At 50.3% G+C, this 24,948-nt stretch overlaps 1 protein-coding gene across 1 annotated transcript; it reads right to left on the bottom strand.

The window, feature by feature from the left end:
• Window positions 1–131: 131 nt before the first annotated feature.
• On the bottom strand, window positions 132–24,911 carry BTK (Bruton tyrosine kinase). The gene is made up of 19 exons (XM_059732715.1): window positions 23,681–24,911; window positions 14,629–14,811; window positions 13,300–13,398; window positions 12,414–12,482; window positions 10,604–10,685; window positions 9,137–9,265; window positions 8,916–8,983; window positions 7,862–8,043; window positions 7,196–7,258; window positions 6,855–6,909; window positions 5,750–5,832; window positions 5,449–5,576; window positions 3,851–3,925; window positions 3,442–3,613; window positions 2,872–3,088; window positions 1,732–1,796; window positions 1,172–1,290; window positions 863–1,020; window positions 132–615 (listed from the first exon to the last, which is right to left on the bottom strand). The coding sequence occupies exons 2-19, from the start codon at window positions 14,764–14,766 to the stop codon at window positions 544–546; spliced, it is 1,974 nt and encodes a 657-aa protein (XP_059588698.1). The 5' UTR covers window positions 14,767–14,811; window positions 23,681–24,911; the 3' UTR covers window positions 132–543.
• Between the last annotated feature and the right edge of the window lie 37 nt (window positions 24,912–24,948).

The following is a 24,948-nucleotide window of genomic DNA, read 5'->3' as shown; positions in this document are numbered from 1 at the left end:
AGGGCGTAGCCAACGGGCAGCCAATAGCCACTCTGCCTCTGCCTCGCGCCGGGGAAGTGTCAGGTAGGGGCGGGGCGGGGCGGGGCTGCGGGGGGGGGGAGGGGAGGAGAGTGGCGGCCTGTGGTTTGAAGCCGGCCGCGGGCTGGGTGTGAGTGCGCGTGCGTATGGGTGCCTGCGGCGCGGCGAGAACTGCAGCGGCTGGTGTCCCCGCAGCTGGGCTGGGAGGCTGCTGCGTCCGGGCCGCGGGGGCGGGGGCAGGGGCAGGCGCGGTGCAGGCAGCAGCGGTTCCTCTCCTTGCAGATTGTTTTATTACAAAGCTCTCGAGCCCCGCCCTTCCCCGCCCCGCGGGGCCCCGGCTGCCCCGTCGTGCCAGGCCCCGTGCACCCGCGGGGCAGCACCGCCCTGTCCGACCGCGCGGAGCGGCCCGCCACCCCTAAGGAAGCTCCTGGCAAAGGCGTCCCAGCGAGCGCCGCGGCTCCTTCTTGGCCCCTTCGAGAAGCTCCAGCGTCTGTCGGGCGGTGGCAGAGGTGCGAGGGCAGTGTCTCAGGGCTCCTCGTCCCTGAGGTCCAGGATGTTTCCCAAGAGGACACGGAAGGTTGGGCGCTCCTCTGCTTTCTGCAACGAAAGGAGGAGCCACCACATCAGGCACGCATGAGTGAGCGTCCCTACACGGAGTCTCTAGCAGTGCTCGCTGCGGTGGCAGATGCCTGTCCCCAGCCCTCGCTGTTGTGGCAGTTGAGGTGGGACCTAAAGGCAGACCGAGCCCAAGCAGCAGTGGTGCTAGAGGTTGGGCAGAGCGTGAGGGAGGCGTCCTGCAATAGGCACCAGTCCCTGGGACGCACAGTGCTGGGAGGAAGCCTACCTCATGCCAGCAGCTGTACATGATGGCATAGACCCTTTCCGAGGCCTGCTGAGGCCGATAGAGGCGCAGCCCCTGGATGACGTGTTCCGTTGTCTCAGTGTTGTTGAACCTCTCATACGGCATCTTCCCCAGGGAGTAAACCTCCCACATCAGAACGCCTGTCAAACAGAAGTGGGTTTGGCTGGTTCACAGGGCAGAAAGGATCACAGCTGGAACTGTTGCTGGCAGTCTTAGCTCTCATCCCAGCCCCATTCAACACTCCCCTCAACAACAGCTCTTGGAATTACCACAGTCTTCCTCTGAACTCACCAAAAGACCAGACATCGGACTTGCTGCTGAACTTGCTGTACATCAGGACTTCAGGGGGGGACCACCGCACTGGAAACTTGGACCCCACTGAGCTTGTATACTCATCATCTAGGACATACCTACAATAGATAAACCTTATGGGATGTTGCCTTGTTATTTTCTCATTCACTTACTCTGCCATATCAGCCTTTCCCAATCCTGTCTGAAAAGCAATGGGGTAGGCCAAGGAGGGAAAGAAGGGAAGAAGGGACAGACTGGAGACATGGGAGGGAGTATAGGGAGATTTGGATTGGAGAGGGCAAAACAGAAGGGGGGATGAGAGGGAGAAATATGACCATCTAGGAAATAAGAGCAGAAAAGGGGATTGAGGAGCCAAGGTAAAGGAAGAGCAAAATACATATGACAGATGAATGGGTTGGAGAGACCAAAGTAGGAGATAGAGAACCAGGGAGAAGACTGAGAAAAAGGAGGAAGAGAGATGGGTAGAGAAGAGATGGGAAGGTAAAAGTTGGAAAGGAAGTTTGAAGGGGAAGGAGACAGGCATTTGTATGCAAACTGACCTGGAAAGGCCAAAATCAGAGACTTTCACAATCCCCTGGTCATTCACCAAACAGTTGCGAGCAGCCTGTGGGCAGAGAGATGGAGACAGGATCAGCACTGGCTATGCTACCTACTTGCCCCTCTGTTGTCCTCTGTTCCTGGAGGAACTATTTTCTAGAGCACGGTCTTTAACAAGAGCTACCAAGCCACTAACAATCTCAAAGCACTGGCATAGTTCAGTCTGTTCAATGGACTGAACAGCAATACTATAACAAGAACAGATCAAGCACCTTGGACGGCATTACTTCCAAGCTAAGACTTAAAAAGGGTCTGTCTGCAGATGTGCTACATAAGAATTGTGTCTACAAACTGCAAACAAAGCAGGATATTCATCTTTAGAAATGAGGTCTTGAATCCCTTCCATTTTCTACTGCGTTGACACAGAGATAATACAGCCCACGTTCCACCATTTTGTTGAAATGACAGTGTTCACTGTTTGGCTGAAATCAGAGCCTGCCTTCATGCTGGACACCTAACTGGGCAAAATCGGGTTGCAAAATCTTGTACTTTCTTCAGTGTCTCTGTGTATGGTGCTTGGTACTTGTTTCACATATTCTGGGAGGGAAAGGGAGGTTATGGAGAGAGTTTGCAGCGAAGACTACGTGATTCCCTTTTCAAAAGCCCATGATAACCTGGACCCAAATCATAAGAACCAAATCAATTTTAAGTAATATATAGGACTTGATATATTGATTCAGTCTGTTAGTTTGCAATCCCCTGAGCTCTTCAGGTGAAGACACCATAGTCATACACTTACCTATAACTAAGAGGAATTTCCTTGCTGGCCACTGTAGCAATAAACTAATTCCATCACATGAGATTTAAAGCTGATTTCCCCATCTTTAATCTGTGTAACTATAAATATGATCATACATCAACTAACCCAGCCACAGAAACTGACTTCCCACATCAGAGCAGTGCAAAACCTTGCTATACCCAGATAACAGGAGCAAACATTTCCTGTTGTTCTCAAAGACTGACCATTAATTTCTCAGTGAGAACGTATCTTTTTAGCACTGGATCTAAGGGATGAGGCCAGGACATTATGACATTCATGAAATTACATGTAGGCCACTCATTCATATTCTTTAAGGACCTACCAGATCTCGGTGCAGGAACTGCTTGGACTCCAGATACTCCATGGCCTCACAGATGTCCTTGCACATCTCCAGCAACTCAGAGGGCTGGAACCTCTGTCTGCTTTCCCGCAAGTAGGTCAAGAGGCAGCCGTTGGCCATGTATTCTGTGATGATAAAGATGGGTCGTTGCTTGGTACAGACCCCATACAGCTGCACCAGCTTCTCGTGAGACAAGTCCCTGCATGGGGAAATCAGAGGAAATGTATACTGCAGAAAAAGCAAATGGGTACAGAAAAGCTTGCAACATGGAGATGGACACCTGACAAGGACAGATATTCCATGCTGGCAAAGTTGGGTGGGAATTCAGTGATAGTAATGGCAATGCCCTTTCCCCTCAAGACAAGTGATCCCTCCAGGGCAGGAGAGGTATTAATAGAGGTGGCAGTACTGGGAATGTCTAGAAGTGAATGAACTTAGAGGATTAAATCCCACCATTCCACCCCCCTCCAGGAAATTCTGCAGATACAACTATTCCAAATGAAGTATGTTTATAGAAAAGACAGGAAAGAAAGATGATTTGTTGCCACTTACATCATAACTTTGGCTTCATCAATAAACTCATCCTCTGACATGGATCCTTCTCGGATCATCTTGATGGCCACATCGTATTGGCCTCTCCATTTCCCATACTTTACCACTCCAAATTGCCCAGTCCCCAGCTCTTTCAGAAAAGTCAGATCCTTTGGATCAACCTCCCATGACCCTACAACAAAGAGACAGGCTCATGCATCAGAAGAAAGGCTGAAGGAAGACTGCAGGCAGGTGCCTGCTGAGGCCAGTCCTACTGTTCACAAGGGCTTGCCTCAGGGGATGTTAAGCTGTGGCAGCAGAACAGTCCTTGTATCCCAGTCCCAGTAAAACACTTCAGGGAAAGGTGCAGGAGTGATACAGGGAGACACAGTATCAGCCCACACTGTTAATGGGGAAGAGCAATCATTACCATAGCCCAGTCCAGCTGTGGAAGGAGCATTTTTTCGGTATTGAGACACTGGGTATTTCAGTCTGGATATAAGCCCTGAAACAGAAGAGAAGGTAACATGGTCAGCTGCATCATACCACAGCTGCCCCCAACACTTTGGAAAAGAACATCAACAGAACAAGACACAAATATTCCTGCATCAGCAAAATGCTACAGTCCTTGCTTTGTGTCCCAGCTCTGTCTGTCCTCTCATGTCTCCTGGCATCTGGCCTGTCATAGCCTCCAAAAGGCTTGGGCTTTTGACCCAACATTTGTTCCATGTACTGTAGATGCAGAATTTCATCCTGAGTTTATCTGGCTTGTTCTACCTCCTCTGAATTGCTGTGGTCTATTTGAAAGGGAGTATCTTGTGCCTGCGGGGTTCTTGAGAAGTAGGGACCTAATTTGCAAGGAGAGGGGAAACATACCATAAGCTGCTTCTATGTCAAACAGAGGAAGTGCCTGTACTTATCTTTCATGACTGTCACATATCACTTGAGTTTGTTGTTCAGTTTTGAATTGCTGCCTGCTTGAATTCAAAGTTCTTCACATGTGTTGTGGACATTTGGTTTCCTGGGGACAATTAGTGATAATGCTGGCCCCAGCACCCTTACCTGGGGTTCTGGGAGCCTCCTGGGGCTGCAGCAGTGGTGATTCTGCTGCAGTGCGGCTCCAGGCAGCCCAGCTCCGCTTTTGAGCGATGTGTGCTGCCTGTATGTGCACCACTCCACCTTTTTTCTCCATGTTTTTTTTACCCCTTATCCAGGGGTCAAAACCCCCTCTGTGCTGCTCCCCCACAGTGTAGAAAACAACTGAACATGTGGTATGTGGTGCCATAGAGATGTCTGCAGTGCCACATATTGCACGGCTGTGCTCATCTGGATGCAGCCACTGGGGCTGGGGGTTTAAACAAGGCAGTAAAGGAAATCATGGCCTAGGTAAGGAGTTCCCTGCAGCACTATAGCAGTGAGTCCTAATGCTGGGGTTTGGGCTTTTTGCCTAAGGAGAGAATCTGGAGATCAAAAGACAGTGGTCTCCCAAAGGTCTGCGCTCTGGAGAGGGAGGGGGAAATGTTATGAGGATGACATAGAAATGTAGACTGACAGATGTTGAGGTCCACAACATGCAAGGCTTATGGTGCTGAGGGAGAGTGAAGGGTACCAGGTCTAGTGAGGGATGCCAAGCATGGGTAGGACAACATGCAGGTGTCATTCTGCTGGTGTGGAGCCAGTGGTCCTGCTTGGTGACTTGACCAATAATGCAGGGTGGGGGGAGTAACTCAGAAATCTTGAAAGGGCTGGGCTGAAGTGATTGGAGAAAGGCATCAGAAGGGCCCCCCATAAACCAGTAGACCATGACAACTTTCCATCTCGTTCTGTTGGCAGAAGTCACCTTGACAGAAGAGAGTTCCTCCCCCTTTGATTCCTTCTATAGGAGAAGATAGAAGCAGTGTGTGTATTGGAGGGTGTGTGTCAGGTATGGGATCCTGACTGAAGTGTGCTTTGCTTGTGTATTTTCTTGTTGCCTACTTGCACTAGTATTTAGCTGTTGGTTGTCTTTGATCTGGCTCTGTCACTCACCGGCAGAGTTGTGCTGATGGTATGTGATGAGCTCCGGAATGGTGTTGAAGAGGTGCTTTTCTGCCAGGTAATACTGGTTCTGGGGTGTGGAGCATACCACGTAATGGCGGATTGTTCCCTGCAGGTCCCTGCAGAATCAATATGTACTGTCAGTGGTTCTAGGAGGGGCCTAGAGAGTGTGACAGCCAGTGAGTAAGACCGGTCTGGAAATGCCACTGGAGTGAGGGGATAGCAACAAGACAGAAACCATGACTGCTATTTTATGCCTAACAAAAAGAAAGCAGCTTCAGACATGACTTACCCAGAGGACTTGGTATATACTGAAACTGTGTATTTTCCTGTCTTGCTGGTGGAATCTCGCACTATGAAACCTCCTTCTTTCCCCTGAAATATACAACAGTGAGATGCAGAACAGAGCATGAGGCTGGATGTCTGTGAGGAGCACAGGGATGGACTCAAAGAATCCAATAATGCGCATCCAGTAGGGATCATCTCCCCTGTGCATAGCCAGTGGAGACATGAGCAAGGGTTAAAGTAAGTGGGGACCTGCAGAGTGGAATTAAGGGGATAGGTTGCCAGTATGAGGTGTGATGAGATAGCAGAATCACCACTATCCCACAGGGAGCAAAGTCCTTGCCATTGAGGCATTTCCTGGAAGTGTCTCTATGGCTGATCAGAATGCTAGTGGGCAGGGCACGGCAGCTCTTCCAGGTGCTGGCAATCCCATGTCAGTCAAGTTGGGATGAATTTTGAGAGTTAGTTTTGCTTTGCCTTTGGATTGAATGCTTGGTCGTGGTCACAGTGCTCTGAGCCTTTCACAGTCATAAGACCCTTTCATGCAAATTTCTGGGTTGATCCCTCTTTTCCCACCATTTCCTTCAGTATCCCTTTCATGCAAATTTCTGGGTTCATCCCTCTTTTCCCACCATTTCCTTTCAGTATCCATCTGCTTCTACTCTCTTGCACTCAACCATATTCCTGCCAGCTGCAAAGGAAAGCTGCTGCCGCTATATACAGCTGTTTAAAAAACTTAGACCAGATCTTCTACTGGTGAAAACTGATGTAACTCCAGTGACTTCCATGGAGCAACATCAATCTACACCAGATGAGGATCTGGTCTGTTAAGCCTCAGGATGCTTTTAATGACTACAGAATTTGTACCAGTCACTAAGGACAACCCCAGGCCTTCTCTTAGAGCCTTTCCAGCTGTAAAGGCCCTTCACTGCATTTATGAGCATATGACAGCTTTGCCTGGACCTGACAAGGTTGGAGGAGGAGAAGCAGAGGGAGGTCACTATGCAGATACTCTCATTGGTTCCCTTCCAGGAGCCCAGTACTGCCAAGAGGGATACAATAACAGCCCAGACTGGCCTGCAGAACTAAGTCACTTAATGTCCCAAGCTCACCTCTTGCTTCAGCAGTTGCTCTGCTTGGCTCCGGGTTATGTTTTTCGAGTACCACCTGGAAGGTGAGAATATGGTAGCAATCAGGGAGAGATCTCAGAGTAGGGGCCATTGTGGGGCAGGCATGACAGTCACTGGGAGTGGAGAGAGCCTGTGTGGGGAAGACTGTCATCTTCACCTCTACATAGTGTCTGGGCTCTCTTTCTTCATGTATGAATGGCTGTGAGGGAGAAATGGGCAGATCCAGCCTGTCCCAGTGTGGGGCATAGGAGCTCAGAAGTTAAAAAAAATAATCTAGGTTTAAACAAGCCCCAGCAGCTAATCCCACAGCTTCTCATACTCACTCAAACATTTCCAGAGAGTCCCTGGTCTCTGTGACATAATTGCTAGGGATGTAACCTTCTTTCCTGCAGGAGAAGAGAGACCCTATTAAACAGTCCAGGAGGAGCAGGAGCTCAGGAAAGAAAGAGGAGTCCTGTGCCAGGTGGAAGATGTGCACTAGGGAACTTGCTCAAATCCAGCAGACACTAGTGAGCCTCTCTGCAGTAATGGTGATGGGCTTTGAAGAATGCCTGCATAAAGGCCTACACAGATATCCCAGTGAGGGCCTCTTCCTTCTCACACCATGATAAGTACATTATCAGCCCTTCCCTTCCCTGCTCCTCTCGCTAATGCTCAGTAGGCTGTCAAATCTGCTGATCCTTCCCAGAACTAGCACAGAGCCATTGTGGCCTGAAAGCCCCAACTCCAGCACTGGCCCTGGTCAGCTGGGTTTAAAAGCTGCTTCAGTTAAGTTCCCAGTAAGTGGGATGTTGGGAGAGGACACAGTTCCCCATTGGTTCTGTGGCAACTGAGAGAGGTACATTCACACAGAAGAGGAGTGCATCCATGTGTGGGAAATATAGTTGTGTCCAAGGGTATGCTTGAGTATTTGTGCTCTGGGACTCTGCTCATGTATGCACACCCTGGCTGGCCTGGGGCTCAGTCACAATCCAGGCCAGAGTTCTTACCCATTCCTATCCCGGGCTCTCCACCAAGGTATATCGCTTTCTTCCAGAATGAAGTACTCTTCCCCCTTCTGCAGCTGCAAGTCCTGTGCATTCATTGGCACATAGTCATAAAGTGCCACAACCTTCTTCATTTCACCTGGCATGCTGGGAGCTGGCTCAGGGGGTAGTGGCTTCATCATCATCTTCCAGGGGGAAAAGCATCAAACAGTAAGACCCTGAGCATCACCCTCTGAAGCTGAGTAGGTTACAGAGTTCTGTGGCCAGGTGCATTCTCAAGCCAGGCCAATTCATGATATGGTACAGTATCCCTCTTGCTTCAGTTCCTACCTCCCTGTTTCTTCATTGCACTTACATGCTCCCAGAAGCTTTTAAGAGATCTTTCCTCCCTCAGACTTCTCACGGAATAAATACCAATCCCCTGTGGCTCTTCTAGGCACAGCCCCTTCTTTCTCTTTCCATTTACCCTTATCTCAGGACTTCAGGCTTCAGCTTTGTCCCAAATCCTAGCTCCCACTGAACAGAGAAGGTCTGTCAGCCCCACTCTGGCCTCTGAATTTCCTGGCGAGACCTTCTTCCAGATATGGGCCTGGGACTGGGCCTGGCTAGTCCTTGAATGGGAGTTCCCTTGGGATCTCAGATGTTGTAGATCCAAGGCTAGCTGTGGTAGGACACTTGATAAATTCTCTAGACTATAGAAATGGAATGAGAGGTAGGACTTCACTCTGCCCATTGTTATTGCTGAGGTGACAGGAAGCGAAGGAAGTCCCTTGGTTCAAACTCATTCTCTCCTTGGGATAGGCTCTCCACAACTTCCCTTTGGCCAATGAGCTTCAGGGTCCTGTGAAAGGACAGTGTCCCTGCAGGTCTCTCCTGGGTCTGAGATAAGAGCAACCCTCACTAATGCTCAGTAGGTGGGCAAATCTGTTGCTCCTTCCCTGGATTACCTGTTCTTAAATGCTTTGGAATAGGGTAAGTTGGCCCTGAGTGCCTCACAGCCATTAAAGAGGAAAGGCCATCCTGGCCCAAAGGCAAGTCCCAGCTGCTCTCTGCATACCTGATCCTCCTCGGGCGTTGGAGGAAGAGGCTTCTTTGTCTTGCGATGAGACCGTCCAGTTTTTAAACCTTTAAAGTATGAAACAAAAATGTTATTGGCATGAGACACTGATGAGTGATGAGATGCTGGGAAGATGAGCTGGAGCCTTCATTCCAGAGATGGAAGGGGGAGTCAACATGCAGAGAAATGGAACCAAGACAAGGTATCACTTGGTTTCTTACTTCCATTCCTGCTCTCCAGGACCTGGCAGCCCATGGCATTCTTGGCCGTCTGAGAGCAGCACAGGTATTGTCCATCAATCCAGAAGCAGGGGTGGTACTTTTGTACCAGGTCGCTGTTGTAGCGGATCACTGCAGCAGGAAAGAGAGAGACTATTTGTCCCATGGGAACTGCCACCAATCCAAGGGGCAAGAGCTCCCCCCACCCCATACTTATCACTTGTGCTTTGGGAGCACTAAGAAGGGATTCTCAGTAGTTCACCTGAGTTCTTCAATCTACACTCCTGTCTTGACTCTCAGTAACATGAGAGTATCTTGTACTCATCCCTGGGGCCCCTGAGTGTCTTGCTTACCAACCACATTTCTCTCTTGATCTGTCCAGCCAGGAACCCTGGAGAGATACCAAGCCACTTTCTATTCTTATTACTAGATTTAAGGTGTACTGCTGTCACCACAGATGTGTTAGTGGCACAGCAAAATATCACATGGAGCTCCCAATAATGTGCAGGGAATCTCCCCTAACAGGAGACATTTCCTCAGCTGGATGGAATCAGGATACACATGTTGCTGAACAACAGAACAGTGTGTGGCACTTGATAAGCAACCAGAGTTGCCTTATTTTGGACTAAACTCAGGTGGAGGCTGCTGAGGAAGGGATTAAATATGGCGGTGAACTGAAGTTACAGTCACTGCAGCATTTCATGCTGGCTCCATGAGGGAACAGGCTTAGGATAAAGGACAAGCGCAGTGTGAACACAGAATAGCATCACCTGAGCCACAAGCCTTGGCTTGGTCTTCACTGTCAAGAAGGTGAGACTATTTTACACTGAGGAAATATTTCTCTTGCCATAAAATCTCAGGGGATTTAAGATGGGAAAACACCAGAGGTGCCCGCCATGAAGTGGGTAGACCAGGTCAGCACCACACCATTTCCTGTGGTTGACTTTTTCTCATTTACTCAGGGTAAAAACACTGTGCTTTGCCTCCTTTAAGTATTTCAAAGGGAGGCAGCTAGTGAGGTCAGTAAATCTGCTGTATAGACAGCTCTTCTAGCAGTGAAGACAAAGACAAAGTTGCTTGAATGTCTTGTTTAAGAAGATAGGGGTTGTCATGCAACAACTGACTTCCCCGTTATCAGGTTGCCATCCTTCCTGCCTGCATAAGGAGACTTCCCTGTGTCAATTCAACTAGCTAATCTCTCCACATGCATATGAAGCCACAGATATATATACACACAAGCACACTGAGACACACACCCCAACAGATCCATCAGATTTAAATAAGCCGTAAGAGCTGCAGTCCTTCTACACTGAGTCATGGCAATATGTTTCCAGCTCTAATCAAATTATTATAGCCTGAAGTTGATGTCATTGCTCCAGCTGTTGCAAAGAGGATTTGGCTTGAATTACAGCTCCTGCCTTGTTCTAGTTGAGCTTTAAAAAGGGTTAACTTCAAAAATCAGAGACTCACCACTCTTCAGCTGGTGGATCCAGCGCTTGCGTAACTCCTCTGTTGGTGAGAAGATATAGAGGGGTCCTTCATCATACACCACCTGAGGGACAGACAGACTGAACCTCTCTACAGTAGGGCCTGGGATTTCTGTATGGGAGATAGGTGGGGACTGCTGGACACCTTTAACTTCTGATTGCAGAGCATAACTCTTTTAATTTTGTTCCAGCCCCTTTACTGTGCTTATGAGACTGTGACTAAAAGGTTATAAATAAGCCCCCTCCCCTGAGACTTTCCACTTCCTTCTCTGACTTTCAATAGTTTGGGGGCTGATTTGTTCACCATATGGGGCCCAGGCAAGCAGAGTAGGTAGGGAGCCCAAAGTGCTCAGTTCCAGTTTATGACTGGATCAGAGGTGGGCTAAGGTGGCAGTGGATGGGGAAGTTCAGACAGAGATCAGGCTTATGAAGATCAAAATGTCTTCAGGTGTCTAGAACTAGCAACAGGATAACACTGTATGCAGGTAGGTGGCCAGATAGCCAAATAGCAAAGGTGGGCCTGCAGCTCACCCCCAGATCTGAGCATCCCATGCTTTGGAGGAGGTTCGAGATTCAGACATTGTTGCTGTCCCCTCAGCCCATAAGGGCAGAACCAGAACTTTGACTTTGAACCTGAGGGGAGCTCAGATCTGGACTTACATGGTGTTGCTTGGGCTCTGGCTCAGAGATTGCAGACAGAGCCCAAAAGCTTTGAGAAACTGTGTCTGCAACCCTGCAGAATGGAAACACATAGGCAGCCTTAACCAGTGTGTCAGAGCAAGAGCTGCTTATCTTTTCTTTCTTTCTTGGTTGCTTGCTTTCTTATAGGTGGTGGAGGGAGCTGCTGTGTGACTTACCCAAAGGTCGCAGAGCCAGTCAGTGTTGGAGCAAGAAGCCAAGCCCAGACCTGAAGCCAGATCCCTGACTGGTGCTTTAACTATGGGGTTCATGCTGACAGCACCATAAGGGTAGGTTTTCTTTTGCATATTGTAATCAGAAAATATTTAACATAGAAATATTTCTACCTCCTCCCCATAAACATGACAGGATCCTGCCTGGTGGGAGCAAAAACAGCTTCCCATTGCTCCTCACTGGGGCTCATGCTAGGCAACAGCCTGTGACGAGATGAGTCTAGTGCCAGCCCCTGTTGGATGTGCTTCCATCACCCATCTACTCTTCCAGCCTCAGGGGTGGGAGTGAGAACAGACCAGCTGCCTGCAGGAAGTGAGATGGTCTTGCTTGGATGAGCCTTAAAAGACTTCACAGGTCAGTGTCCAGGTGTGACCTGCACCTAGAAGCAAGCAGGAAGCCAGTGCTACCACTGGCATCAGTGTCACAGACTCCCAGCAGCTACTGCTACCACTCAGGCAGCTATGTTCTGCCCTGGTGATTGTTTCTAATGGTTCTTGCAGGACAGTTCTGTGCACAATAGTGACAGTGAGTTGCACTGGACACCGCTAAAACCTGGTTCAGTGTTGATCCATGTAGGAAACAGTCACAATGGAACCAACAGTACTCCAGACTGTGAGCCTTTCAACAGTACTCTGTACTCTCTGGGCATCATCCCCATCTCGTCTGGATGGAGCCTCAGGCATCTGGCCTGTGTCATCCCCTGTCCTACCCAAGCACTGGGAAAGGAGGAACATCACACCACCATGCATGTCCAATCAGTGGACCCAAACATGACAACCTTTGGTGGTGTGATCCCAGGATAGCAAACTGACTATCCTCATTGCCTCCTTTCCTGCAAAGTGAGTCAGGTACAGCAGGAGCTGGGGGCAAAGGAGACTTACCTGGAAGGGATATGGGAACCTCTCTATGATCGAGATCTGCTCCATCTCATTGGAATCTTCTCCCTTTCTCTGTAAAATAAAGCAGGAATGTGGGTTTCTATCCTGGAACTTGGCTACTGCAACTCTCCCTAGCACTAGCAGTAGCCCAGGAGTCAGCAGTTCAAGGTGCTTTGTTGGAGCTACACAGGGGCTCTGGATAATGAACTGGGTGCAGGCCTCTGGGGTTCTATATATTGGTGCTTTCTAATACAGATGCCTCCTCTTCTGGGGAGGTGGGACCTTCCCCCACCTCTGGCATATCAGGTGGGAAGCTAGCACCAGACAGCAAATTTCCCAGCTTCTACCACACTGAGGTTCATGACAGGGAGTGATGGCCTTGGGGATGGGCTTGGATGCCAGTGACAACTCCCAAGTGCCCATGGCCAAGGGGAAACGGATCTCTCATGCTCTCTGAAATCTTATGCTCTCTGAAATTGGATCAGAAAGCCGCTGCCAGTGCCTGCAGGGTCTGGGGCGGAGACACTTCCTAATTCCTTGGGGACCTGTGTTACACTCCCAGATTGAGTCCTTCAGTCTTTAGAGGATTAAACCACAGGCAAATGTAACCCTAGGATTCCCTCAGGAGCGTTATGCGTGTGGCCAGAATCCCCAACAGCATTTGGAGTACTTCTCCTGAAGGAAGTTTCTTAAGTTATGGGCCACTGCAGTAGGAATCCATCCACTCTCCCTGAAGAAATGGGCCAAAGTCTCCTTTAATTCCCTTGGGCCTGCCAAAGTCAGCAGTGAATGGGGAATGGGGCTGTCTTCCTGTACCCCTGAGAAGGACACTGGGGCTGGAAGGATGCTTTGGGGATGTGATGGGGGGCACTGCCAGCCCCTTCCTCACCGGGATCTGCCGCTCCGGGGGTGGGTTGTTCTCTGGAACCACCGTCTCCACACAGGTGATTTTCTCAATGTCCACTGACCCCTTCTTACTGCCTCGCCGCTACAGAAGGGAACAGGGCAGGAAACGGGGAGAAAGGGGGAGAACGGGAGGGAGGGAAACAGAGGGACATTAGTCTTCATGGGCACAGTTTAGCACAGACACTGCTTCTAAACACTGATGCCCAGCTCCTGCTGACATTAGGGCACAGAGGGTGTTTGATAGCAGGGTGACAGAGACCCATCTTCCCTGCACTTGGAACTGTGGTGAGCATTGGCAACGTGTAGGGGGTGCATGCGGGTGCACGTGTACCCCCTGAGCTTGGCGGTGCACCCCCTGCAAAAAGCACTGCCAATGCTGCCAGCGCCAGGCTGGCCCCTCCCCCCCGACACTGCCAGCAGCGTCTGTGGCCAGTCCCTGATTGCCGCTGGCCACTGCTGACACTACTGGCAGGGTCTGCGGGTGGTCGCTGACCGCTGGTTGGCACTTGCCGCCACCGCACGCGCACACACTCCCCCCCCCGGCTGATGACACTGCTGCAGCTGCCTGCAGGAGCTCCCTGCTTGCTGCGGACACTGCCACCTGCAGGTGGTTGCTGTGCCCCCCCAGCCTCTGGGGCCAAGAGGCGCTTATGGTGGTAAGGTACCTGCAGCTTCCCCTGGAGGCCCACGGATACTGGGCTCTGTGCTGTAATGGCAGTCTCCTAAGGAACTGCCATAAGAACACAAATGAAGGCTTGGGAAGTTCCAAGCCCTGCAGAGCACAGATGTCAGCTGCTTGATTTCTGTCGCAACCCATTGATGCCACACAAAGATATGAGCTGTGTTGTCTGGAGTGGATCAGAATCTAGAGCCAAGCTTTCCCCAAATTCTGGGGTTGCTGGGCCTGGGGAGGTGGCCAGAGAATTGGGCTGGCCACTGAGTTTGGATCCTGATCTAGGCCCAAGCTTCTCCAGATTTTGGTGCCAAGGTCATCTCTGCCTGGGTTGTCAACTTCCAGGTCCATTTCTGCTTGACCACGACAGACTGACACAGCTGAGCTTGTGCAGCCTGTAGGTCAGAAAGCATGGAGGTCAGGCCTCCATCCATATGCTTCCCTTCCACCCTGCTCAGCTCTGCTGACAAGGCCCTCTGCTATTTGCCCATTGTCAGTCATACTGTGTTACTGTAACCAGCTGTGTTTCAGTGTCCTCTAGCTAAGCAGCAGATCCCCAAAAGGAGCTTACCCTTAAGCAGTGCCTCCCCCCAGCCCCATTTGTCAAGCCCCCAGCTATTTGCTGAGCCACCAACTCACTCCACGCTCGAAGTCGTACTCGTAGTAGGAGAGCTTGCTTTCTGTCAGGAGGAAGAGGCGCTTCTTGAAGTTGAGAGGAGACGTTTTCTTCTTCTGTTGTGAACGTTTCAGGAAGATACTCTCCAGAATAGCTGCCATGTTGCCCTCTGCCTCGTCCTCTGTGCTGCACTTGCTGGCCTGCCGCTGACCAGGCAATGGAGAGAGCAGTCAGCCAACAAGCAGCCTAACAGACCCTACAGTGCTTAAACGGCTGCTAACCTATACACATGCTCCAACACGTTCTAATTAGATTAATTGAGTCTGCTCCATGTTCTAAGTAGAACACTCTAGTATTGCTGCAGCATCATGTATATAAACCTTGTGGGTTTAAAATAGGCCACTGGGGTGCTTCAACTGAAGCTCGTCAAATAAGCTTTAGTTAAAGTGTCCCACGGCCATTTTTAAATGTGAGGGGGCTTAATACAAATGATGCTGAGGCATTTTAATTAGAGTGGCTCTTTGGGAACACCCCTCCCCCACAAACACGTGTATAGGCACCCTAGTAGAAAACCATGTGCTGTTTGACACTGTTGCCCACAAATCTCACAACAGCTGCCACGAGACTTCTAGGGGAGCTAGATCAAACTTTCTCTGTACTCACCCCGTTCTCCTAGGACAGGCAGAGGGAGAACCCAGACTGACAGGCATTGTGAGCCCACCTGACTGGGGCCTGCTGGGTAGAAAAATGTTCACAGACATGCAAGGGGAAGGGGAGCCATTTACAAACTCAACCTTCAGCTTTCAGTTCCTTTTTTTTTTTTTTTTACAAGTTGTGGGTTGTGTTTTTTGCCAAGTCCCAACAGTCCCCAAGAGGGAGATGACAATATCTAAGCAGACTGCAGTTCCAGTCAGATGCATAATGCAAACCCTAGTGACTTCTTCAGGCCAACACAGCTATGACTCTGGAAGGAGCCTCCAGGAGGGGTGGCAGAGGAGGGAAAGAAAGAGACATGCAACTATAGGACTATAGCTGATTCTTATCAATGATGTCGAAGAATCCCCAGTATGCGTGTGTGTGTTGTGGGGGAGGTGGAATCCAGTGGTACTAACCTGCAAATGCTTGCACCATTTATGCAGAGTTAAGTGATGACTCTGCACTGTGGAAGCAGTAGCTGGTAACAGTAAGATTCTTGAGGCTTGTGGGTAGATCCTGGCTCTGATACAGCTGTTCTGTATTCCTCTACTCTAAATGCTCCCAGTAGCCTCAGTGTAGGGCATGGGTGGTGGACATGGCATAAGTGCTGTGGGGATTCCCAGTGGCTTTATCAGCAATCAGGCATATGTTGTAGCGGGTCTGGGACTACTGCAGTTTACAACAGAAGCACTCCCCCCTGAGAACTGTGGCATTGTACATGTGTTGGTTCATAGTTTCATAGTAGCTAGGGTCAGGAGGGACCTGAACAGATCATCTAGCCTGACCTCCTGCCACAGGCAGGAATGAATGCTGGGTTCACAAGACCCCAGACAGGTGATCATCCCACCTCCTCTTGAGTTTGCCCAAGGTAGGGGCGAGGACCACTTCCCTGGGAAGTTGGTTCCAGATTTTGGCCACCCTAACTGTAAAATATTGCCTTCTGATCTCTAACCTAAACCTGTTCTCCATCAGCTTATTACCATTGTTCCTTGTCACCCCAGGTGGTGCTGGGGAGAAAAGGGCTCTGCCTATTTGCTGTTGATCTCCCCTGATGAGCTTGTAGGCAGCCACTACATCTCCCTTCAGCCTCCTCTTGCTGAGGCTGAACAGATTCAGGTCCTTCAGTCTCTCCTCGTAGGGCCTGTCCTGCCCTCTCACCAAGCGGGTGGCCGTCCTCTGAACCCTCTCCAGGCTGGCCACATCCCTTTTGAAGTGCGGCGCCCAGTACTGGACGCAGTACTCCAACTGCAGCCTGACCAAAGTCGCATAGAGGGGGAGTATCACTTCTCTGGACAGGCTTGAGATGCACCTTTGCGTACATGACAAGGTATGGCTGGCCTTGCTGGCTGCGGTCTGGCATTGGCGGCTCATGTTTATCTTGGAGTCAATAATGACTCTGAGATCCCTTTCCGCCTCTGTGCTTTCAAGAAGGGAACTCCCCAGCCTGTATGTATGCTGTGGATTCCTTCTCCCAAGGTGCAGCAACCTGCATTTGTCTATGTTGAACCCCATCCTGTTCTCATCTGCCCACTTTTGTAGTCTGTCTAAATCTATTCGCAGCCTCTCTCTCCCTTGTAAAGTCTTCTCTACTGTTGGCCCAGCCCAGGTCCTGCTCTGAGCACAGGGCTTCAATTCAGAGAAGTGCTCAGATTTATTTTACTTCATCAAGTTCATCCCTGCTGGGGGCAGATCAGTCCTCTTTAATGTGTTCATAAGCAATCTAGATAGAGCTGGATCCATTCCCCACTACAGAGCCATAAGAACTAGAAATCCAAACATGGACCTGAATTCTGCAGCTTGGTGGCATCTCTAGGTGACATCTATTACTCTTGTTCTCCAGGCTTGTCACCTATATTGTGCATATTAGTAGATAGTAAAATAAAAATGTTTAGTGTATGCACTTCCCACAGGTACAGCAGTCTGCAGCCTAGACACTCTGACATTAGACAGACTTCAGCCTGAGTGTATAAGGCTGTATTGTTCCACAAATCAGGCTAAGTCAAGCTGAGGACCCAGACAGTTACATATAGAAATTTCATTTGGTTACTCTGTGCAGCTGCTTGGATACACCCACTTCCCTACACAAGCTGTAGCCCTTTGAGCATTGTTAGCACTGGATGCCTGAGAACCACATGCAGCATCACTTTCACTTTGTTAAAAGCACTTGTTTCCCTCGTGCAGAAAGCTCCAAACTGACAGTCCTAATAGGGGGTCTAAATAATCCCACATGTATCAAGACTACAACTGTATTTGGTGTAATGCCTTGCACACAGAACTCACTGTATCCCAGAGCTCTGCAAGGCTGGACAATGCAATTTACAGAACTAGGACTGAAAGGAGAAAGGGAAATGAGAGATGCTAAGGGCAACAGAAAGAAAATGTGAGTGTCACAAGCACCCCTATTATAGACTTGGTCTAATTCAGAAGGGGAATGAGAGAGGATCTGCTGGGGAACTAGATAAGAATGAATGGTGTGAAGGGCAGTGGAGAACTTGCTTTCCCCACCTGTATGGAACAGGAAAACATATGTATTCCATATGGATAAAGAAGCAGGTTCCTCTGCAAAAAGTAGAGTGAACATATGCTGCCAGGTAGTATGCAGTGAGTTTAGTAAGACTGAGTTAGCTGACTGGTGATGCACAAGAGCAGCATTTGCAGTTAGAAGAGACTGAATGGTCATCGCTCCTTCCTCCAGTGAAGTTAATGGCAGGACTCCCATGCAGTGGTATAGAATTGAGTCCCAGTGAACCACATGATCAGATGTTAGTTGGAAGGAATTTTAACTCTACATGCAGCACAACTTCTACAGAAATACATTCAAGGAGGCTGGGTCACCTTCACCTGAAACATAGTGGATGGGGTACGCTGCCAGACGCAAGACTCAGATCCAGACTAAATCAACTGATCTGCTCAGGCAGTTTTTATAATTTCTGTTATTAAAAGTTACAGCTGGTCACATTTTATCACCATAACCCTCCCCTTTTCTTGGCTAAAGAATCATTTTCAAAGTTATCTGGATTTCATTATTCATAAGGATTCATGAAATAAATGTGTGGATGAATCATTTTCAGACTGAAAGTCAAAGTAATTGATATTTTTTTTCCTGTGGTCAGGCACATGCTAAGATGCCTCTTAGTTCTGATAAATGATCCTGATCCTCACTTCAAAATGTCTGTTTCTCTGTCAAATACTCTATTACTAAAGTATCTGAACTTACAGCCAACCAGTTTTATACAAGGTATTGTTAGCAAACCAATGGGGAGGAGTAAATGAGCCCAGATATTGTACTTATTGACTGACTGACTGACTGTTTATCTCCGTACATGATCCATCCATCCCTGTATACATCCTTTATATGTATGTACATTTAACATTTTACATATGCCTTAACATGACATATTTCCTCAGCAGCAACCTGAAAATGTCTTAGCTGAACAATTCTTTCGATGTACAGTGTTGATTTAAAAAATATACTAAACTAAGGAGCAAATAAAAAATTGTGACTGCTGAAAAAAAATACAAAAAGTCACGACTGCTGAACACTGCAGCTCCAGCCTGGCCTATCATAGGAAGTTCTATTTGTGCTCCAACCCATGGAAGAGTGGCCGTTTTCTCAGAGGTGTGATAGCAATCCAAACTTTCACAAATGGCCAGTGCTCTGACCCCAGGAATGCACCAGGCTGAGTTCACCTCTTGTCTCCCAAACTACTTACCCAGTTCTATTGACAAGCATGATAAAGTCTTTACCTTGAGGTGCAGCCACTGAGTAATGGCCAGAATCATAGGAGGGGCAGGACATCTCACTGTTGTGTCTTCCAGGAACAGCCCGATGAGAGACGAAAGGAAGATAAATACCGAGGGAGGACCAGGCCCTTATGTCCCATTGCTATGACTCCTTACACACAATGCAGCCTTGTTTAGCCTGGCATAGATACCTAGCTTCTCCAATAGGCAGGCATTGTTTAGGATGGGTTTGGGCAGCGCCCAGCAAAAAGGGGCCCAATCCTGAGCAGGCTCTCTGAGCCCTTCTGTAATGTGTCTAATGAATCATTGTCATAGTAAGCCAGACCCCTGGCTCCTATTCTTCTTGCTATCAGCTGGCCATGGAGCCCAGGCTCCAGGTTGCCATGCTGGAGACTCTTTCCACTGACCACTGACTAGGCTTAGCTCCCTACTCTTTTTCCAGCAGCACTGATCCCATCTATACTCAGTGAATCCTTCAGGGTGTCTGCCACGTACCTCTGCAGAAGTTGTCCATCTGTATCAGACTGAGAGTGTGGGGGTTGGGGTGACACGGTAGTTCCCCCTCTCTGGCTCATGTTACTTCCTGCTAGTATCTCACTTTGGTCAACTGTACTCTGATAAATATGGGACAGCTGCATTTGCGAGCACAAAGTGTCAAAACCTGGGTAGGAGAGCCTGCATAGTGCTGCTGAGATAAACCACTAGCATCAGGCTGGGGGGAAGGGGTATGGTGGAGGAGGACATCTGAGGGTGGTCTGGGCAGTGATGACTCTGGGGACCTCTGTCCATCAAAAGCCCCAAGGACTTGGGATTAGTTGATCCTATGGCAAGAGGGGGTGAAAGTGGCTCTGTCAGTATTGGGGTGCATTTCTTGGAGGGATGCAGCTGCCTTATTGCCTGATCTATCATGTGCACACCCTACAGGATGCATGCAGCACTGCTGTACAGTGCTGAGAGGCTGCCTCCACATTCATCTTGGGGCAGGCATTGGGGTCAGCCTCCACCCACCCTCACAGCGATTCACCTGCTCCTTCGCCTGAGAGTGCCCATTATTCCAAGCAGATGGATCTGGGGCCTTTGTTGTGCCCTGAGCCCTGGCCAGCCAGGACACAGGTTCAGAGATCAATCCTTTCTCTGTCACTGCCTTCTACTATCCTCAGCAGATGCTCTCATGGGTGGATTAATGGGCAAAGACAGGGGTGTAAATGTGTATCTCAGCAAGGCTGTCTTCCAACTGAATGGGCCATGGTGGCTCTCAGAGTATGTGACAGCAGGTGCCCAGTTCATGTGAACTCCACAACCCAGCAGCTAAAAGGGAGCATCTTCATAGGCTTTGCCAAAGTGGAGTCTGGGTGGATACCTGCCTTCCCCTTGCCTAGGAGGACCCAAGCAACACATTCTGTGGAAGCAGAGGGAGCTGCAGAGCAGCATCTGCCCTCAAACATAATTCCAGTCAATGCTCTAGCTTGCATCTGGCTACAAGTAATTAGTATGCAGTCCCAGCTGTGCAGGACAGAGGTTTCAAAGTGGCTGACAGTAGGGAAATGTGGCAGTTACTAAACTACTGAGGCTGCATTTTGGATCCTTTGTTCCTGCAAATCTATTTTTGTCTCCCTCTGATATCGGGCAAGCTTGGGTAAGGCTCATGTGGCCAAGCTGGGCTCCAGCCTCACTCCCCTCCCCCAGAAAACCTGCAGAGCTCACTCATCCATGCCAGTGGGTAGATTTGCATAGCCCAGCAAGCCAGGCCATGTAGTCCAGCCTGCCGCTCTGCTCTGAGCTGGGCTTGCTCTCAATGAGCGCTGACTCATGGAAAGTGATTGCAGCATGCACAAAGATGTTAACTGGACCCACGTGCAAATCCCTGCTCTGTTTGGAGGTTGTCTGCAAGAACGAATGCAAGATCTAATCGTAGAGCTCTGAGCAGTCATGAAATTCAGCACACATCAACCATGGGGGGTGTGGGGCCAGAGACCCAGCCTGGCTGGGTTCACACTCCAGGAAAGGGGCTGCAGCAGGCAGTGCCCAGGAAGGAGTGGAGTGGAACAGGTCTGCCCCAGGTCTCAGTTGCTCCATATTTTGCACTCAACATGGGACCAGGGAAGGGGCAGGAGACAAAACCACTTTTGCGAGCTTCCCATAGTCTTGCCTCAGCTGGGGCTTCTCTGCCCCGTGTAGTTTAGAGCAACTTTGGAGCTGCTTCAACTTACGGCAGGGCTGTTCACAGCCCCTAGAGACCGTGAGAAGCAGGCAAGAGCTGAAATGCAACCCTTTCCTTACCTAGCTGCCAGCTCAGCCTTGCACAGAGGCTATTCCCCAGGGGCAGTTTGCTACCCCTGAGCCCCAGGCAGAGCCACAGCACTACAGATAGCTTGGTCAGTGACTAACAATGGAATAAGACAAGGACAAGGCATGTGGGAAGCAATTCCAGTGTGGAGATGCCAAGGGGGCTTAAGACAGAGAGACACTCAGCGATGTAACACTGAGAACTGCTGAATGAAGAGCTCTGGAAGGGGTGTCAGGCAGACTGTCTTGGAAGGCACATGCCTGGACCTCCTGCAGTTTCTTTTAGCAGGGTTTTTCTTCACATGGTACCTGCCCACTGGTCAGTCCTAAGGGTACTCCTGCCTGTTCCCCTAGCTTTGTCTCTATGGAGAGAGACACATGCTGGGCGCTATGCCCCAGCTAATTCAGCCCAGTCACACAAGACAGGCTTGCAGATGAACAAGCAGTTTTTACATTCAGGGGTCTGATCTGTGTCAAAGTGACCAAGAAATAAGGGGAAGGCAAAGACAGTATCAGTTCTGCTACAGCATCCAAGGGCTTCCACAACTGAGATGCAATTGCTTCTCCTCTGCTGTATCGCAGTCCTGACCGAGACCCCCAGCACTGAGCTGTGACTCCATCCTCTCTGCTGTTCTGTGGACCCTTAACTGGTATGATTCAACTGCATCATGACTAGTGAACAGAGCACTGGGAATCCCACTGTGTCCCGGCACAATAATGTTCAAACTACCTCAGTGCTCAGCCTGCAGTCCAGAAACATGTCCTGGCACTAGAGAAGCAGTGCATCATTCCTGGCTGGAGGCCACAAGCTCTGACCAACCGGCACAATCATTCAGCAGAAGCAGCTGCCCTTTCTACCCATTAGTCAGCTGTGGCAGATCCCCGTCTTACCTGCTGTAGGAGCTAAGGCAGGTACAAGGCGGCATCCCTTGTCAGTCAAGGAGAGAAGATGACCTGCGGGGGACTGAAGTCTAGAAGCCATGATCTTTTGGTGGCTAGAGACAGCCAAGGGATTGGGGGGCAGGGGGAGGGTATGAGTTGGGAGAGGGGACGGACTGGTGGGGAAGTAAAGGGGCAATGACTGAGGAAGAGAAAGAGGACCAGCGAAAGGAGGTGTTACAGAAAACTCTAGGGGTGACACAGGGGGTGTAAGTCTTTCCAGGAAAGACCTCTTGCCCCCAGGCCCCACACAGACTCCTGTGCCCCTCTCCTTCCTGCTAGCCATGCAGATGCTGTGTATTGCCAGGCACAGTCCAGCTCAGCCACCCTTGGCACCATCTCCAGCCTGGACTCCTGGCAGCATTTCTGTTTCTTCCAGGTGGCACTGCTTGTCTCGGCTCCAGTGCATTGTTATCCAGGCAGGCAGACCAGTGAGATTTGATCATGCTTTGCCAACACATGCAACTCAAAATGCTTTACACATCATGAACACCGTGATGCAGGCATGGCAAGAAACGACCAGCACAGGTTACACAGGAAATCAGTGGCAGAGATGGGAGAAGAACTCAGGAGCTTTTACACAGAGTCTACTGTTCTACTCACAAACTCTCCCTGTAGCCATTTGTGCACAGCAGTGGCCACGTCAGTAACATGCAAGAACCTCAGGGGTGTGAAACTCATGGGGCTTCTCAGCTGGTGTGAACTCCACACCACTCCTGACCAGATGAGGTTCATACCCGAGGGACTTACTGCTACAAGTGATTCCTGAGGCCACAAACTGAGGAGGATCCAAAAAAGGCTGAGATGTAGGTAGGAATAACCAGACTATCTGCCAACCATAAAGAAGGGGCATCCTCCCTCTTGCACCAGCGCTGTCTGGGGAGAAACTTTGCTTTTGGGCGTCCTACCACCCAGACACACATCCTGCCGTCCTCTCAAAGGGCTGTTTCCAGAACTCCTGTATCCTGACACTGCGAGCCCCTGGACAGGTACTACTTCACTGCAGTGCCCTGCAGGTGCTTCCTGTCCTGTCATGCTTTCCTTGTGACATCCCTCTGCCTGGTCAATGGGGCCTCCAGACACCTTCCAATTCTGAACCCCATGCTGCTGGATGCAGCAAACCATCCAGACGCCATTCACAGCCTCATCACTCATCTAGCACACTAGTTATGAATCGATGGCTGCTTTTTTCTCTCCATTCCTCCTCTCAGCTATTCCTTTCCAGCTCCTATGCCCATGGTAGACTTTGCAACAAAGCCCATTGTGAATCCTGAGGTACGTCACAGACACACTGGATGCCACGGCAGTGGCAAGGTGTTCATTCTGTTCATTCCCATTGCTTCCCCTTCCACACACACCAGTTATGTTGGCCCCAGGGGTCTCCAAATGTCCAAAAGGAAAAACACTTACTGATGAACTTCTGTCACTCCTCCTCCATGCACATGCCTTGGAGCTAACTCTGCTCACTGAGGATGCTTTCCCAGCAGTATCAGGACAAAGGAACGCCCCGTGGGCGGCTTGTTTTAAACAAAGATGTAATCAGCTCGCAGCAGGAATGGCAGCAGGAGACACATTCTCTCAGAGAGCTCGGAGGCAGGAAGAGCACAGAGAGCTAACCCCACCCTTTCAGTTCCCCTTTTTAGTTTCTTACATAAACCAGTGACCGTTTCTTCCTGATCCTACAGGCAGTCCTCACAGTGCCACCATGAGTCCTGTGCAGACAGGGTCACAGTACCAGGCCATGTGTCTGCAGAGTCAGGATAGAGGAGCGGTGGGGGCTGGAGAGACATGGGACAGACAGACCTATTTGGTGCACATAGGGAACATGGGCCTGGGCCCACATGGAAATTGTTAGGCCTGCTACACGTGTGGCCAGAGTTCTGGGGACAACTAATGTGGAAACAGACAAGAGCAGGGGTCTAAGTGCTCCAACGGGGGCACTGCTCCAAGTGTGCACCAGACCTCTGGCCCTTGAATGAGTCCAACAATCCACTGGACATCACCCAGTGAAACTCTGCCTGGAGACGAGCTGATGAGGGACAGGAAGATGGCCCCATGGTCACCAGTGGTCCCCTGGCCAGAGCCCCTATCCTGGGCAGGTTAGTGGACAGCTTAGCTAGAGCCAAGAGGAGGTTGACTAGGAGGTCCTGGGTCTTGGTGGGACCACAGATGGGGGATGCATAAACCAAACCACACAGGGCAAAGGCAGCCAGAGGCTCCTGAGGCAGTGGCTGCAGCTCGGTGCACTCAGTGGAGTGCACCAGGGCCCCACTCTGCTGGCAGAAAGAGCAGGTGTCCGTGAATGCGCCAGCACAGGCCTGTGGCCACGACTCCGGGGCAGCGCCGCACAGGGCAGGCACCAGAAGAGACACGAGGTGGAGCAGAGCAGCGGCGGGGATTGGTGGTGGTATCTTTTCTTGGCCCAGCCACACCCGGGCGCCCCCACGTGCTTCTAGGCGGCGTGGCCCCCCGAGCGGAGCCCATCAAAGCAGCTCAAGGAACCGCCCCGCCGGAGCAGTGGCACGGAGACCCGCGGGTCGAGTCGGGGCGGGGGCGGGCAGCGGACAGCCACTTCAGGCACGTCGCGCAGCCGCTGTGCCCACGCGCTGGAACACGTAGCCTGGCCGGCGGGGGGGCAGTGTCGTCCCGCGTGACGCACATGATGACGTATCTGGCAG

This window comes from Alligator mississippiensis, chromosome 8, assembly GCF_030867095.1.
Source record: "Alligator mississippiensis isolate rAllMis1 chromosome 8, rAllMis1, whole genome shotgun sequence".
Lineage (NCBI taxonomy): Eukaryota > Metazoa > Chordata > Crocodylia > Alligatoridae > Alligator > Alligator mississippiensis.
The sequence above is the reverse complement of the archived record's forward strand: the minus strand, read 5'-3'. Positions and strand labels throughout refer to the sequence as shown.